Below are 16636 nucleotides of genomic sequence, written 5' to 3'. Positions count from 1 at the left end.
ATAATCACATAGCGCTTAAAACAAATTTGTTAAAGTCACATTATGGTGAAGCTGTAAATGCAGGGAGAAGAGGGCCAATGTTGTATGCAAGATTACAATGGTTATTGTTCAAGGTCAGCAATAATGCCATATTTTTTCTTTCATTTCCAAATACAGAAGTTGGAATTATGAACTGGATTCAAGGAACAAAAATATGTGCATTAACTAAACATCCAGGATTTCTAAGAAAGCTGTACTTCCAATGTAAGTAAACACACATTACAGTGATCCAGAAGCAAAGGTGATATGCAAGAGACAAATAAATAATCTAATAATTACTATTTTAACAGGTATATTTCTTTAGCTGATAGGCAGTTTAATTGGTCTGTATCAAACCAGTGTTTAGAAAGTGGATTTTGGGGGGCAGGAGGTGGTGGGTGACAAGTTTTCCCTGCAAAAAAATAGAAACACAGCTCGGTGGATAATTCCCTTTTCCCCCCCTTCAGGCCTGGATTGCATATTCTCATTTAATCCAACTGATCTATAATATTTACTTTCTAATTTTCCAATACTTAAATTAGACATTTTATATTTTTTTACTCTTCTTTACATTCAAAATACCTAGACTGATGTTCTTTAGTACTTCACTAATCTTCTGTTTAATAATGGGTTATTTTAGCAACAAAGCAGAAGACTACTAGGCCTACTTAACACTTTGGTTCCTCTAGCTTCTGCCAGAGGAAACTGGGCTATGGATTCATGGTAGCAGAAAGACTAGCCACAGTGGGAACAAGCCAGCCACACCTCCAGTTCTACTAGGAGGCATAGAGCTGGCTAGCTAGTTTAGTCCAGAAAGCAGATGGAGACAGATAGAAAAGGGCAAGGCCAGGACACTTAAGAGATGCACTAAATCGGTGCATCTTCTCAACATCCTTCCAAAGACAGGGCTCTAGAACTTAAAAGCTATTCTCCTTGGCAGAACCCCCAGGGAAGGATAGCAGCAATACTGCCAACTCCCCTGGGATGAATGCCTCTGTTGGCACGGCTGCTCCTGCATATGAAGGGGAATGCAATTTACCCTTCCCCATGGACCGAGATGAGCAAAAATCAAAAGTATTTAACTAAAATACTGTGTGTACCACATTACTAAACAATTACTGGACTCAACATGGGAACACCATAAGAGATTTAGTGCCTTCAATGAAAGATCTGAAAGCGGGACTTTCACAGCCATAGCTGCTCCTTCACTTATTAAAAGACCTGTTCTAGCAGGATGTGATGCTACAGTGAGAGGGACAGAAGTGGCATGGAGAGCGGGTACAACTCGGAGGAAGAAAGAGTGGCTGCTTTTTCCTGTCCATACCTGACCAACATTAGTAACATCACTTAATACACTACTGGACGGCTGTCAGATGCTACTGTGTCAACTTTGTAAATTTAAAACCCGACACTCCTGCAGGAGTGCTGGAACCTTCCCTGCCCCACCTCCCTGCCCCCTGAGGGCCTGCCCCTGCTGTGCCTGTTCCCCCAAGGCCTCGCCCCCCCTTCCCTGAAGGCCCCACCCCCTAGTCGCTCCTCTTCCTCCCTCTTCTCATGATTTATTGGTTTTCCACTTCCTCCCTCTGCCCGCCCCGGTCGCGAGGGACTTGTATGCAGAGTCGGGGCTGGGAGCTGCAGCTGCCAGACACAGGTAGAAGGCGGCCCCACCTGAGTAGGGGCTGGCACAGGTGATGACCTGGCACCTTCCTGCCTGCAGTAACTGGACTTTGGGTGTCTGGTCAGTAGATGTGACTGGACACCGTCGGGTCCCCTTTTCGACCAGACTTTCCATTTGAAAACCAGACACCTGGCCACCCTATAAGGGTGGTAACAGAACCTATACAGAACAGATAATTATAGAATTTGGTGACTTTTAAGGGGAAGATTTAGCCCTTATATTTCCCTTTTTATAATGAAGTTAGAACTATGTACTAAATCAGCATGAACATACTTTTTATTTTATAAACAAAAGGCCAGATTGTATACGCTAAGTCAGATACTAAAATGTCTGTAATTAAACAGCTACCTGAATCATTTTGACATTATGCACCCAGATTTAAGTGTTGAACCATGTTAAATTTATAGTTATTAATCTGTATTATTAACAGAGTTAACGATTTTCACAGAAAATATGTGTTATGAGGATTTTCTCAAAGATATCACACAGCTTTATCATGCATGATCAGTCTTTTGCTAAAACGGAGCTTGGTAAACCATTTGGTTAACTATCACAACAAATCATTATTAAGGAAGTTCTGCTAAATCCAAACTTTAGATATCTTAACAACTCACCCAAAACTTTTTTCAAGTTCATCAACCTCTAGCATATTTTTTTCTCTGAATACAGGCTGTTACTGTGGTGCTTTCTTCCATCTGTTAAACTACCGTACTCTGAATAACACTGAAATTTAGCTGAGTAAAAGATTGATTAAATGAATTTAGAAAGTTTACATTGGATCCAATTCTTCTGTCATTGAAATCAATGATAAAATTCTCACTAAATTCAGTGGCTGCAGAATTAGACTAGGAGTGTGAATACTCCACTGTCAATTAGCCAAAATCTGAGGCTGTTATTCAGGTAAGTTTATATTGACTCCAGTGAGGGTTTGTGTCTAATTTAGGACTGAGTAAGGGCCTCAAATCTGACCCTGGATGTTTACCAACAGATAAAAGTGATACAAAAGATTAAAAGAAGCAGCTGTGTATTTAGCAAAAAGATACATTTTAACAGTTACTGAAATTCAAGGTGAAATTAATGATCAGCAAGTTGCCACTCTGGAATTTTCTCTACAGGTCTAAAAGTAAGAATTAAGTGTAGGTTGGTACTTTATGTTCAATGATGGAATAAGCCTATAAAGAGCCCAGATTGAAAGAAATATGTTTGTGTCACACAATCTTATTATTTGCACTGAGGCAAATGATAGAAATGCTATTCTCATGGATCTGTCCTGAATCTCTCCCTATATTCCTAGAGTGTTAAATTATGTAGACTGTTTAATCTCAGATGAACTATAGCTTCATAATTGACATCAGTAAGTATTTACATTGTTATGTCACAATACCCTAAATTCATAAATTTGAAGCAGTAGAGTTTCTAAACCGATAGATGTTATACAGTTTGGTGCTTACAGACTTTTTACTTAATGTATTTTGGCTTTTTGAAAGATCATCATTTAGGTAAATGGATGCTTTATTTACCATATCTTCACTTCTCCTAAAATGCCTGAAAGCAATGCATGCAGTGAATGATTATGAATATCTGCAACAACTGTGGGGAAGCCTGTGGCAAAAATTAGCAGAATGAAATTGGTGCTGTGGCATGTAATAAGATAAGGGGTACCTGGTGAGGTGCAGTTGGTGCTCAGATTTACCCAGAAGTTCTGTCAGTTTTAGGCACTCGTCTTTGGCTCTTGCTGCATCCTGCTGTGCTTGTTCCAAACGCAGTTTGTTTTCATTCAGCTCTAATCCCAATTTCTCTATTTCCTTTAAAAATATATAAGAAAATAAAATTTACCTACATATATTTTTAAAATGTAAGACAATCTACCCTATGTGATCAAAAGTTATTAGCAAAATAAAGCATGATTTCATTTAATGAAAAAAGGAACGGAGTTCTTTGGTGTGTAAAAATAAAGTTTAATAAAGAAACAAGGAAATGAAAGGAAGTAATTTGAAGTATCAAAGCTCATTTCTTTTATTTAATATCTTATTTCACCACGTTTTTCTTATTAAAAATATTAAGCCTATGCAAACAGATATGTCAACATGAACATTGATAATATTCTTGTACAAAAATGTTCCCCATTAATATTCTTGTACAAGAATGCCCCCCATAAAATTTTAGTTCCAATGTGTTCTGTCTGCTCAATCAGCTTATTAAAAAAAACTACATCTGATTTGTATTCACTTCATATTGCACTTTAAAAGGCATTAAGGTGTTTCTTACCATTTGTATTCATTTAAAAGAGCTCTTATTTGTGGGGCCTGATCATGTAAGATGCTGACCACTATCAAATCTTGTTGCCTTCTTCACATATCTAGGTCACACACACCTACTTAATGTTAAGTACTTAAACAGTCCAGTTAAAGATAGCTAGACTACTGATGTGCTAAATTTAAGCATGTGCATGTTTTGCAGGATTGGGGTCTTAGTTTCTAGCGTATGTATTGTAAGCCCTTTGCATGTCTCTAGGCACATAAAATTTTCAAAGAGAAATAAATGTACTACATTAACTATCTCAAAAATACTAAAAGAACTATCCCTTCTTCCAAAACAGAAAATACCTTTTGTAGCAAAACTTGGTTCAGTATTTAAACACTTATACAGGTACCTTTATGCCACACTATTGCACTTTCCACTAACATTCTTCTCCAGTTTACTTAAATATTCAAATACCTTAAATAAAAAGGAACGTATTCCAGTATCAATATGAACTCCTGAAACACCTTCATAGGTTATGTTGTCTCTGTTTCTTCATGAAAATATTAGCCCAAAGCATTTATAGTAAGTCATGATGCCTCAAACACTTCATTATCCACATCCAACAAAAGGTATCAGTGTGTAAAGCATTTTTTTCCTAACACAGTCCTTTTGCATTTCTAACAAAACATTACTTTCTTGTTAGGAGTTATATTCTAGTTTGTTGAAATTACATTTTTTTAAGTGTTCCAATGATGTTTCATAAAGGAAAATCAGATTAAAATCTGTCTAAATATTTCCATGCAATATTTTTCATTTCCTCAAAGTATACAAAATAAACAAACTAGAAGCAAGTTTTACTGTTTAAACTCAAAGATGTAGAAACTGGGAAATCATAATAAATTAATTCAGTGTATTGTAGGTATTCAGTGTAAGTAATGTATTGTACCAGTAACATTTTTTAGATGGTAAGTATGAGTTTTAAAAAAAATCTTAATTTTTCTCATTTCCAAAGGGTATCACATTTAAGTACGATAGAATGCAAGTCTGAACAGATTCACTATGTTTAGTCTAGTTAGCAGCAGCAGTTCATTAATGTTTGTTTTCCTAATCCTATTTATTTTTTTGCCTGAGTTCTTCCCCATCTTCAGAGGTAAGCAACACTTCCTGCAACATACCTTTTATTTTAAAAAAATTATTCATGAACGGCCATGAAGAAAAAAAACCAACAAAACTTAGTTGACAAACGTCAGCTAAATATTTTAAAACCTCTATTTTCCAACTATTAACAAACACACCCTATCATCACCCTCTCAGGGAAAAGCCTAAGTGAACAGATGGGCTTTAAACTGTCTCCTGAAGGTAAATAGGCTCAGGTTCTGTCGGACCAAAGTGGGAAACAAATTCCAAAGTAAAGGGACCTCTGTTGAAAATGCCCTGCCTCCGTCTGCCAGATGTTCAAATCAAGGAATTGAAGGTAAAAACGCATCAGCTGATCTCAGTTGTCATGAGGATGCAGAAAGAGAAAAGCAGGTTGTCAAAGTAGCTGGGACCCAAACAATGTACCTCTAGTGAGGCTTTAAAGATCAATATATGCCCATGACTTCCAACCAGAAGCATTCAGAGAGCCAGTATAGTCTGAAGTACTGGCATAATATTCTCCCCAAAATATTCAGCAGTAACCAGGCATACTACAACAATCTGTGTCACCTGTAGTTTCCAAGTGGGTTCCCAAGGGCCCATGTAGACAGCATTGTAGTAACCCACAAAGGACTGGATAAGGCTGGAAAAGTTCACGTCAGAAACAGTTACATCACAGCAAAAAGAAAGAATAAAAAGGTACCCCGAACACCAAAAGCACCTGTGCAATTAGAGATCCTAAAGTATCTCCAAACTTATTTGGATTACGCCTCAATGAGCTTGTTCTCATCCAAGCACAATGAAGGCTTGATTAACAAAAAAACCAAACCCTCATTTATTGCTGTGTATCAACACCTTAAAAGGAGTACCATCCAAGCCACAAATACCATTAAGTAGTTTGGTCCAATAATTCAGCCAGTAGTTTCTGGTACTATTTCTGAAATATAGCATATTACATATCTTGAGGCCACTTTACACAATAGTGAAAGATATGATTGTTTCAGACAGCCTTATAAACCGGCTGTGCATCAGTCCAATCAATTCTGAGGACACTTGGTCCAGTGTATAAGGGTGATCTGAAAGGTACCTTTATCTATGGTTGTGATGTGTTTGCGTACTGGGCAACTCCTGTAAATGGTCTCCCCTCCTCCCTCCAAGTTACAAACCCAGTCCACATGTTGTGTTTGTGTACACAAGCTGGGGCGTAAATTCTAGTGCATGCCAGTGTGTCATGCACAAAGTGTCCATACAGACCCTGCTGATGCACATTCCTAGCGCAATGTTGTAGTCTGGTTTCAAACAGCAGTATGTCAAAGCACATTATGGAACTTTTAGTGCACGGTAGTAGGGTCCATATGGTGAGTTAATATGTGGCAAACTACTGCTCTGTTGAGTCAGACCCTGGCTTGTCATACAGTCAAGCTCTGGGATAAGGAAAACATGAGGAGAAAGATATGGGAAGAGAGTAAGGGAGAACTGAAAGCAGATGTAGGTGGTGACAACATTTTGTAAAAAACTTTGAAGGTCAAGGAACTTGAATCTGATGTGCTTAAAAGGGACTTTAAACTAAAGGAGGCAAGGTGTGAAGTAATGCGGTCAGAGCATGGGGAAGTGATGATAGCATTTTAGCAGAGGTCAAAGTGTATTAGTGTAGTACAAAAAATAATACATCCCTTTACAAAATTAAAACTTATATTTGATCACCAGGAAGTGCAGTTATAATCATAAATGTGGCTGTAAAGAGAGAGAGTGTGCTTATTCTTTTAGTGTTAAATCTTGGTTCCCAAGCGTTTTATGAGTAACTTAAGGGGGAGGAAGTTTTGCCCTCTCCAATCCATGGAACTGCAAGCAGTGGTTGCTATTTGAGCTCACTCACATAGTAGTGCAGAATCAAAAGCAGGCCGTTAATCTTTCACATCTGGAATTTTTTGATGATAATCATGTCTATGAAACCTTAATTTGACCTGATTGTATATTTATATCATGGTACCATTTTTAATTACATGATCATGTATTATTTCTTCAGGATATCTGCTTCTTTCAGTCCACAGGACAGACAGAGAAAAAGGCAGTGAGTTGCAAGAACACAAAAGGACGTCCTCATGTATCGTGGCTCTATCACAGACTTCCTATGCACATTCACCTCATTAACATTGCACAGGCAACTTCTGAGTGTTTGACAATGTAACTTTAGCATTCTTTAAGTATTTTTGTATGTAACTTAAAATATATACATTATGTAATCTTGTCTTCCATCTCAATTGTTAAAACTCCCTTTGACGTAAGCAGAAACTTTATAGAGACAAAGACTACAGAATAAAACCCAATAAAAGAACTGCCATTTCAGTACACCACAAATAAATGAAACCAAAAAATAATATAGTATTCAAAAACAGGAGGATCAAGTTTTACTAGAAAAAAAACAACAACTTTTTAGGAAAAATATAAAACTACAATACATTGTCTGTCTCTGTAAATTACTACTTTTGGACATCCTAATCAACAAGTACTTATGTTTTAAATCTCCCTTTTTGTAGGAAACACGTACCTTTTGCAGTCTTTTCCTTCTAATACTAAAAAGCAAACAAGCATTTTACTTCTAATTCATTAGATTATAGGGGAAGAACCCTTATACAATCTTACAGGCATTTTCACATTAACACACTGTAGACGGGCTTGAAGTAAACTAAATGCAACTTCATACAAAAATGTAAAGAATGATTTCTCAAATATTTTTTTTAAAAACAGCCTCTTCTCAAATTAAATCCAACCGACTATCTTCATTTAACCATGCCAAAAGTGTTTTGTGAAAATTCTCCATTTAACTAACTAGACATCTCTTTACCTCTAAAAAATTTGATAATTTTGTTCAAAACAGGTCAAATTACAAAATTAAAATAATTCTTGTCCATATTAATGCAGACTTTATTGTCTGCAGAAAACTGCAACTTTAAATTTCTAAGCTAGCAGATGTTTTTCATAGAACTCAGAATAACTGCAGAGCTGACAGAAAAGGCAAAGAAGTCTTTCACAAATGAAAATGATTAACCACTGATAAAAGATAAAATCCTACATTGAACTAAATTCAGAAAAATACTTTGGAAGCCTTATAACAAATCAAGAATAGGCTAGAAGCCAAATGTATTTTAAAAAGCCAATAACATTAATTCTTAAACCAATCTCCTTTGATCTGAGGTGCAATGATGAACAAAATTAACCAAAAAACAGTTCTGTACATACAAAATACTGCTACATGTTAAGAAAAAAACAATTAAGTGTGTGTGTGTGTGTGTATGTATATATAGGTATCATCATGAATCTACTGTATTTTTTCATTTGATATTTCAGTCTTGTGGTCTCTTTAATAATTATGAAAACAAAGGGACAAAGTAAGAAGTGAAGATCCTTTTTTAAAAAATTATATATCTTAGTGGTGATTGTCTTTCTGCAGAGAATGTGTGATTATTGGAGGCAGTACACTATTTAAAAATCAGGACCACCTCAACATCAGTGGCGGATTTACCATGAAACAAACCGTGCAGTGGCACGGGGACCCCCAACAACAGGGGACCCCAAAATGCAGGACAAATCTAACAAATGACTGAATTTAATAAGTGTTGCAAGTCACGAAGCAGTCCAGGCTTGCTGCATTCTGTGAACTTAGCTCTAAACACTTTTTTTTTTTTTTTAAAGTAGTCTAGCAAAGAATTTTGCTTTGCCAGTTTTTTGCTGTCTTGGCAATAGCATAATAGCAACTAAGGGAAATCATCATTTGCCAATCAACGTCTGTCTGCTTGACCAATTATCCAGTTGAACAAAAGCACCCTCCCCTGCACTTTGTAACAATGCCCATGATTTGTCACTAGTATGTAATGGTTAAAAATCCCGTTTTTACAGTGCCTGATAAAAACACGGCATTAACTGTGATAAATCTAAATGGGTGGTCCATGGCCCACCCAGGCCCAACTGTGGCTACGCCCCTGCTCTTTCAGACATTTTTAATCTGCCTAAAATCCAGGTCAGTTTTTTAGCAATGAAGCAACACTGATTCTGGCAGTCAAAGATGCAAAAAAACAAAGGCAAGGCAAGAAGACAAAGCTAAGCAAAAAGACAGTTTGTCATCTTATTTTTAAAAGCTTGAAGTATTGAATAATGGACATTCATCAAAAAGTACGGGCAAGGAAACATCTGAATTATCTGATCACGTGCTGAATTGTGGGGATACCACAATGACTGCAAAAGTTGAACAAGTGGACTCTGAATTGACAGTGGAACTACAAAATACTGGTAATTTTGTCGAATTAAGGAAAGAAACCTACCCTGAAGTCATTGCATTATGGCCAAAATCAGTTTAATTAGATCTGATAGAATAATTCTTAGTAAATAAACCGAAAAAAGTAAGTAATATGGAAAACTTGAGAAAAGAGTATGAGGTTGCAGGACAAAAAGCAATTTAGAGGTCTTCATGAGTCCCATTTTCTGAGGATGAAGAAAAATGGGACGACAGAAATGAGAATTTGGTTGATTTTTTTCAGAAACCATTAAGGCAGTCTACTATTCAAATTATTTCCTGATCATAGTAAAAGGAAAAGCAAACATTTGTCGATGGGCACGCTAATTGGAGAAACGTTGCAAAACATATTGCTGATCATGAGACTTCCAAAGCTCATATTCATGCAATGTGTAAGTTCGTTCAAAGATGTAAATTATCTGGAAGAATTGATTCTGTGTTATCAGCTCAGTTTGAAAAGGAGTATTCTTATTGGAGGAAAGTGGTGAGACATGATGTTGCCATGGTCAAACTGCTGTCTTCTTTGGGACTACCTCTAAGAGGACATGATGAGTCATTATTGTCAAATCAAAAAGGTAACTTTTTTTAAACCTGCCTTGAATAGCTTAGTGAATTTTACAATTTTCCTCAAAAAACATTTGAAAAATCATCAGTATTGTGGCTCAGGGAAGACCAACTTTTTAAAACACCAAACCTACGATGAATTCATCACTATAATGGTAGAGCAACTTAGATGAAGTAAAGGATGCCAAGTACTACTCCGTAATAGTCCATTCAACACCAGATGTGAGTCATGTAGACCAATTAACATTAATTTTAAGATATATGTGACTGGCAATGGTGAAGTTGTAGAGTGATTTGTTTTGTCTCACTAAAATCTCACACTTCTGAATGTCTAGAGACAACTGTTTTGGAATTCATTGCAAATTCAGTTTTGGACATCAAAAATTATCAAAAGCTCTGCCCATGACATATTCGGGTTTACAGGCAAGACTGAACAATGCAAGCCCCTCTGCTTTATTCATACCACGTTCCAGCCACTCCTTTAAAATTAATTTCCAACACTGCAGCCGAATCTTGTGAGGGAACTACACATTTTTTTGACTTCTTTTAAAACATGTATGCTTTTTTTCGGTTTCCATGCATTGGTGGAGTATGCTACAATCATGCTTGGCGCAGGCAAATGAAAAACATTTGACAGTTAAAGAATTTGTAACACCAGGTGCTCTGCTCGTGCGGATGCTGTTTTGGCTTTGAAAATGAGCTATGACGATATAAAGAAAACCTTATAGACATATCCACATCAATTTCTGAAAAAATGTGCGCAAAAACTGAAGCAAAATCCTTAGCAGAAGTTTGAAAAGTACGATATTGCTGTTTTTACTCTTTTGTGGAATCCTTTACTTCAAAGAATTAATGCTGTCAGCATTAAAGGTTGCACCGTTGCTGCAAAAGTTTGATACAAATTTACTGAATGCTGCACAATTGTTAGCCTCAGTTAAAAGTTTTGTCATGGAAGCTCGAAAAGACTATAGCTCGGTGGAAGCAGAGGCACTAATATTAATAGAAAATATAGGTTCCTTTGATATATCTGATGAGAAGCGTAAAAAAGTAGGAAGTTATTTTTCAATTAAACTAGATACAATGAAATCAATTTAAAAAGGAAAGAAGATTATCGTTGAGACCGTCCATGTTATTTGTGACACAATAATAGTACAATTGCAGAGAAGAGGTGAATCTCTAAAGAAAACTGTGGATTTATTTTGTGTGTTTTTTGACAGAAGTATGGACAAAAATGCTAAAAGCCACTACAGTAAGAAATTAAGTGAATTCTACCGAGAGGACATAGACACAAATCTTTTTCAAGATGAAGTGAAACATTTCATTCATTATAAATTGAAAATGATGAGGTCTGTGCTTCGAGATCACCAGTTGATTTGTACAGACTTGTACGTGACTGTTTGCAGGCAACCTTTCCAAACGTAGAAACCACTCTGAAAATATTTTTTTAACAATACCTGTCACAAATGCTTCTGGTGAATATTTTTCTGTATTGAAACGAGTTAAAATTATTTGCAAAATATGATGAGTCAGGATCATTTGACAAGTTAGGCAATATTGGCAATTGAAAGTGCCTCTTTACAAAATATTACTTATGATGACCCCCAAAAACGAAGGTGTGCGCAGGGCCCCACTAACTCTAAATCTGCCACTGTTCAACATGATACTTTATTACCTGTTTCCCACATATGTAGGCCCAGATGCTCACATGTTCAACTTTCCTCAATGCAAGTAGCCACATTTACATTAACAGAAACACTCATTATGCATAAAGTTAAGTATATTTGTAAATCTTTGCTGGTCTGTGGCTATACTTCATCACTTGCAGTTGCCTTCAGTATGAGGTACCACTAGTGCGAACATTCAAGCGTACTTGGATACACTATTTAAAAGCAATTTTATGTGACATTTTTAACATAAATTTTGATCCCAGAGTACACCACTACCTCGCCATAACGCTACCCAATAGAACAGGGGTTCGTATATAGCACGGTAGCAGCGGGGCTCCGGCAGCGCTTTAAAGGGCCCGGGCTCCCCACAGCGGCCGGAGCCCAGAGCTCTTTAAATCACTGCCGGAGCCCTGCCGCTGCTACCTGGGGGCTGCGGCAGCAGGGCTCCGCCGGCAATTTAAAGGGCCTGGGGCTCCCCGCAGCCAGAGCCCTGGGCTCTTTAAATCACTGCAGCAGCCCCACCACTGATACCCTGATATAACGGCGTTTCACCTATAACGCAGTAGGGATTTTTGGCTCCCCACGACCGCGTTATATCGGGGTACAGATGTAATTTTTATTGCGGTCTTATATTACATAGTTTGTCTGATAATAAATAATTCATACTGTGCTATATATTCATACTAATGAAAAGATATTTTTGCACGTATGTAGTAAAAATTGAAAATATTTTATTCTGGACATGACAAAAAAAATCCATCACTGCACATGCAGATATTCCCTACAGTAGAGGTCAACTGTAGCCATTTCTTCCAACTATGAGCAACTCCCTGTATTAATTCTAATATCAATCAGGCAGCCCTGTGTTCTGAGCAGTTTCTAAACCTCCGGCCTCCCAGATAGGACCATCTGACACAGCAGATTGCATCAGAAGAACCATCCACCTTTGTAAAGAGAGTCAGAGTCATCACCAGGGTAATCTTGAACAGTCCCCAACAGTGCACTTGGTTTGTTTTTGCTTTTGCTGTGTAAATTTACCCTGCCTCCTATTCAAAACAGGATGGGAATCAAGAACATCCAAAGCCTACATTTGGCTTCAAAATTTAAACCTTCTTTAAATGCTATGAAAATGTGATAAATTGTGAGGATGTACAAACAAGTAGTAAAAACTTGGTTAAAAAATGTATGTGTCTCATAAGATCTGCTAAAATGTACGTATTACAAAAAGGAAAAAAAAAAGGTTTCATGTGACTAGGTAATGAAAATAAGAGCAGACAGGTACACAATGTTGCTAGACCAAAACACAAAACCAAACTTTGGGGTGGAAGTCAATGCCAGTTCAGGAGTGGTTGGAAAAGGCAGTTAAGGAAAGCGAAGCATAATAGCAAAATAGGCCCCTGCTTTGTATTCAGCCCCATTTAAGGATTTAAGTCTTCTGACCAGCACACAAATCGATAGGCCATCTGAAGATACCAAGGGACAAATGATGCAACTGACTGAAACAGTGCAGGCTGTAATCCTGTGTTGTCAACGCTCATATCATTGTGACTATTGCCATTTTGGAGGCTCTTTCAACTGTGTGATAAAACACATGCAGCTCAGAGGCCACTGAGCTATTTGTGCTGCAGGCAATCTTAGCAATGGCTTCCTGTGTGCTCACAAGGCCAAAGCATTGAAACAGGTGCAGCACAGCAGAGATGCCCCCTTCCCAAAATCAGCAGCTGTGACCTCACCATCCCCTCTTCCACTACCACAGCGCAGTGATAGAGCGTGAATGGAGATAGGAGCTCAGGTGATGCTCTTTCGCCTGCAGGCTGCTGCGGAGGGAAGTGCAGTGGGGCATCACAAGAGCCTGCTGGAGAGAATGCTGGTGCTGTAGGGGACCTACTTGGGGTAGGGAGGAAGGGGAGAGAAGAGAAACCTTTCAGTGAAGAGTGAGGAATGGGGGGTGTCAGGGAGCAGGGTCCTGCTTCCTTGGGGCACATTTCCTATGCAGTTAAGGTAGAATTTTCAACTTCTAACTGTCATACACACAGGGGGTGGGTAGTGGGAGTTCAAAAAACCAAGAGACAAACTTTTGACAAGATTTTAGTGTGAGCGCATGAAGTGCGTGCGTACATGTTTTTGATTCATGATTTTCAAACTGTTGGGGTTGATAATACTGGTCAACAGACAACTAGCAAGGGCCGTTGTTTCCTTTCCCTGGGCAACCCCAAGACCGATCTGGTATTCTGATACTACGGAGATGACCGTAGGATGAATACCTAGATAGTTGAACAAGGGGGAACGGCCAGAACATGTAAAATTGTTGGGATTTTGACTATATTACTTTTCTGAAAATACTGTTACTTGGTTTGCCAACCTGTCTTAACTGCAATAGCTTCTTTTGAAGCAGCACTTTCAGTGCCAGTATGTAGGTAAATTCCTATGGAGACATTTTTAAAGCAAGCACTGGGGTACCAGAGACTAGCTCAGCAACCACCAGTAAAGGTAAGCAAAAAATGGGTTTAATAAAACTCACCCTGGAGCAAGATATTTTAAGGGTATGGGGGTTATGGTTGCATTTTTTGTTTTGAAGGAGGAGGAGGAAGAGAGGAGGAGGGTTACTCTCATCTCATTATCAAGAAATGAGAGAGGAGACTAAGCAGTACTTCTCTTATTTTCAAGAAGAAGCAGTTGACAGGAGTGAAGTGGGATTACCTCTCTCCACAGCCTGCACCAGTATAGAGCTGGATGGAAATGGAAGTCTGTCCTCCCTCCCACACAGCAGCAGCAGATAGTTACAGGCAAGCAGTGAGGGCGGCTATGACAGACACAGCAGCACAGAGCTGATCCCACAATATTAATGGGAAGACTAATGCAACCATCATTTTTTCTGGTCTGTTTAACCATTTTTATTTCACCCCATATTGCTATCAGATAAAAGTAAAAACACAAACTATGGGCCTCTTTCATAGCAAAAGCCATTTTGTAACGTTTCTAATGCTCATGAACTCTAATTAATTTTTCACGTGTGATATTATAAGACCGTAGAAGTGACAACAACATTATGATTAAAGGTTATGTTCATATTTAATTGCAGGGTCCCAGCCTGGAAGTGATTTTCCTCACCAGTTTTGAAAGAATCATTATATCAGGAGCAAACCTTACCAGGTCAGTTACAGGCCTCAAAGCAGGATCCAACTCGACAACATAGTAGAGGATCCAGAGAGCTGTAAGGTCTAGCTTGGCTCTCACAGGACCCAGCAACAGCAGGCTGAGGTTGTGCTAGCACGTTACAGTTGTGCAGGCCCATGAAGATGGAATGCATCTGGCCAGGTAGATGGTGGTAGAGGGTTGCACTATCTATAGATAATAAAGCCAATCCATTACAACCAAATAAGCCAAAAGTCAGTTTGTAAAGAATTGGCCCAGCCCAGAACCTTTCTACCTCAGCATAGTAGGTCAGTGCCCCCACCTGGTTTGGCCACTGCCTGTTCCCCTCTTGGTTCCATTCAGGTAAGTCCGCCCCATTTCCCCTCCCTCATGACCCAAATGCAGTTGAAGTCCTTAAAGGAGCCCCATCCTCTTTTTCCTGCTGCCTGGACAAAGACCCATCACATTAATTTGTGGTGAGCACATTCTATCTTTATTGGACAATTTTAAGCAAATCATCTAAGAAGAGGTGTGAGGACATTTTTGCCAGACTATTTAAGCAAGCAGCTTTTCTATCTATATGGTCCCACTGGGATAAGCAATTTAAAGTTTTGTTTTAATGATGATCAGGTTCCAGGTATTACTCTTGTGTCTGTGTAAGTTTTCTTGCATAAAAACACCCACATGATTTCACTCACTTGTGGTATGTGTGTCTTGCATATTAGAACAGATATATTAATTGTAACAGATTCTGCAAGTAGTCCTTGAAAATTCAGTAGGTTAAATAATATTTACCAAACTACACTAGCTTTGGAAAGGCTGCAGAAAGAGCAAAAGCCACAGGTGATTAGGGTAAAAACCATGATCCTCTAAACAGCAAAATGACATTTATGTACTGTAGGGGGCTTAATGTATAATGGTGCTGGACTGCAGTAGTCAAAGCCATATGCTTGGGACTTCCTGTCAGTGGACAGAGGACTATTGAATACCTTCAGGAAAGACTTGGTAAGAGATTACTATTTGTGCCAAGTCTGATTTTAGTGATTGGTGTTAAACAGAGTTGTGCCCTTTGTTCACCAGTCAAGCATTTCCCTTCGTTGGTGATGTGAACACAAAGACTTGACTACAATCCTCAAAGGTAGTTCACCTTAGGTTCTGTTCAACCCTAACTTTCACATTTTACTATGCAATCTTATATTATAAATTAACATAACTTTTGTCATGGATTTATTTTTCCCCAGAGGAGGTGGGGGAGAGATTATCACTAATGATTCTTATAAATTTCTTGATCAGGAGCTACTGGGCTTCATAATTCCTGAGCCCAAGCCATATTTGAGAACTGGGCCCTGTAAATTTAAAACCATTCCTCAAGGAGTGTGGGGTGGAGCGTGTCATTTAACAGATTCTCGTTAAAGTAAACATGCAGGGGGATTTTTGTATAGAATAATATATTGCTTTAAAAAATATTGTGGGAGCCTTGAACTATATAAAATAACACAAGAAATCAGAAAATAGTTATACAAATTATCACATCCTGGTCTCCTAGATGCCTCAGTACTTTGGCCATTCAGGACAAAGTAAGACAATCAAAACTGCACATTTTGTACAATTGTAATTGTACATTTGCCTTAGCTTATTTTGGAGCAAAAAGACTTCCCTATGTTCTCTTTTCTGTGGCTAAAGCACACTCTCGTCTACCCAGCTAATGAAATCATTACATCTCTGACTAAAATCACAATAGCTATACTGGCTTTTAAATACATACATACACAATATATAGTACTAGCCTAACTTCATCAATGTTGTCAACTCTTCCCATTTGATTGAGGTTCTCACCCCATCTGGTGATTTTTGTAAAGCCTCATCTTGTGAAGTCTACTGGTTACATGAGAATCTCAGCTT

At 38.1% G+C, this 16636-nt stretch overlaps 1 protein-coding gene across 8 annotated transcripts in view; it reads right to left on the bottom strand.

Moving 5' to 3' along the window:
- SDCCAG8 (SHH signaling and ciliogenesis regulator SDCCAG8) overlaps window positions 1–16636 on the bottom strand; it is a 152454-nt gene that overhangs the window by 80204 nt on the left and 55614 nt on the right. For all 8 annotated transcript variants that reach the window (XM_045008476.1, XM_045008481.1, XM_045008474.1 and 5 more), the window contains exon 13: window positions 3359–3501. In XM_045008476.1, the coding sequence (XP_044864411.1) occupies window positions 3359–3501 (143 nt within the window). The remainder of the gene's footprint in view (window positions 1–3358; window positions 3502–16636) is intronic.

The sequence above is a fragment of the Mauremys mutica genome, chromosome 3, assembly GCF_020497125.1.
Source record: "Mauremys mutica isolate MM-2020 ecotype Southern chromosome 3, ASM2049712v1, whole genome shotgun sequence".
NCBI classification, from domain to species: Eukaryota; Metazoa; Chordata; order Testudines; family Geoemydidae; genus Mauremys; species Mauremys mutica.
The sequence above is the reverse complement of the archived record's forward strand: the minus strand, read 5'-3'. Positions and strand labels throughout refer to the sequence as shown.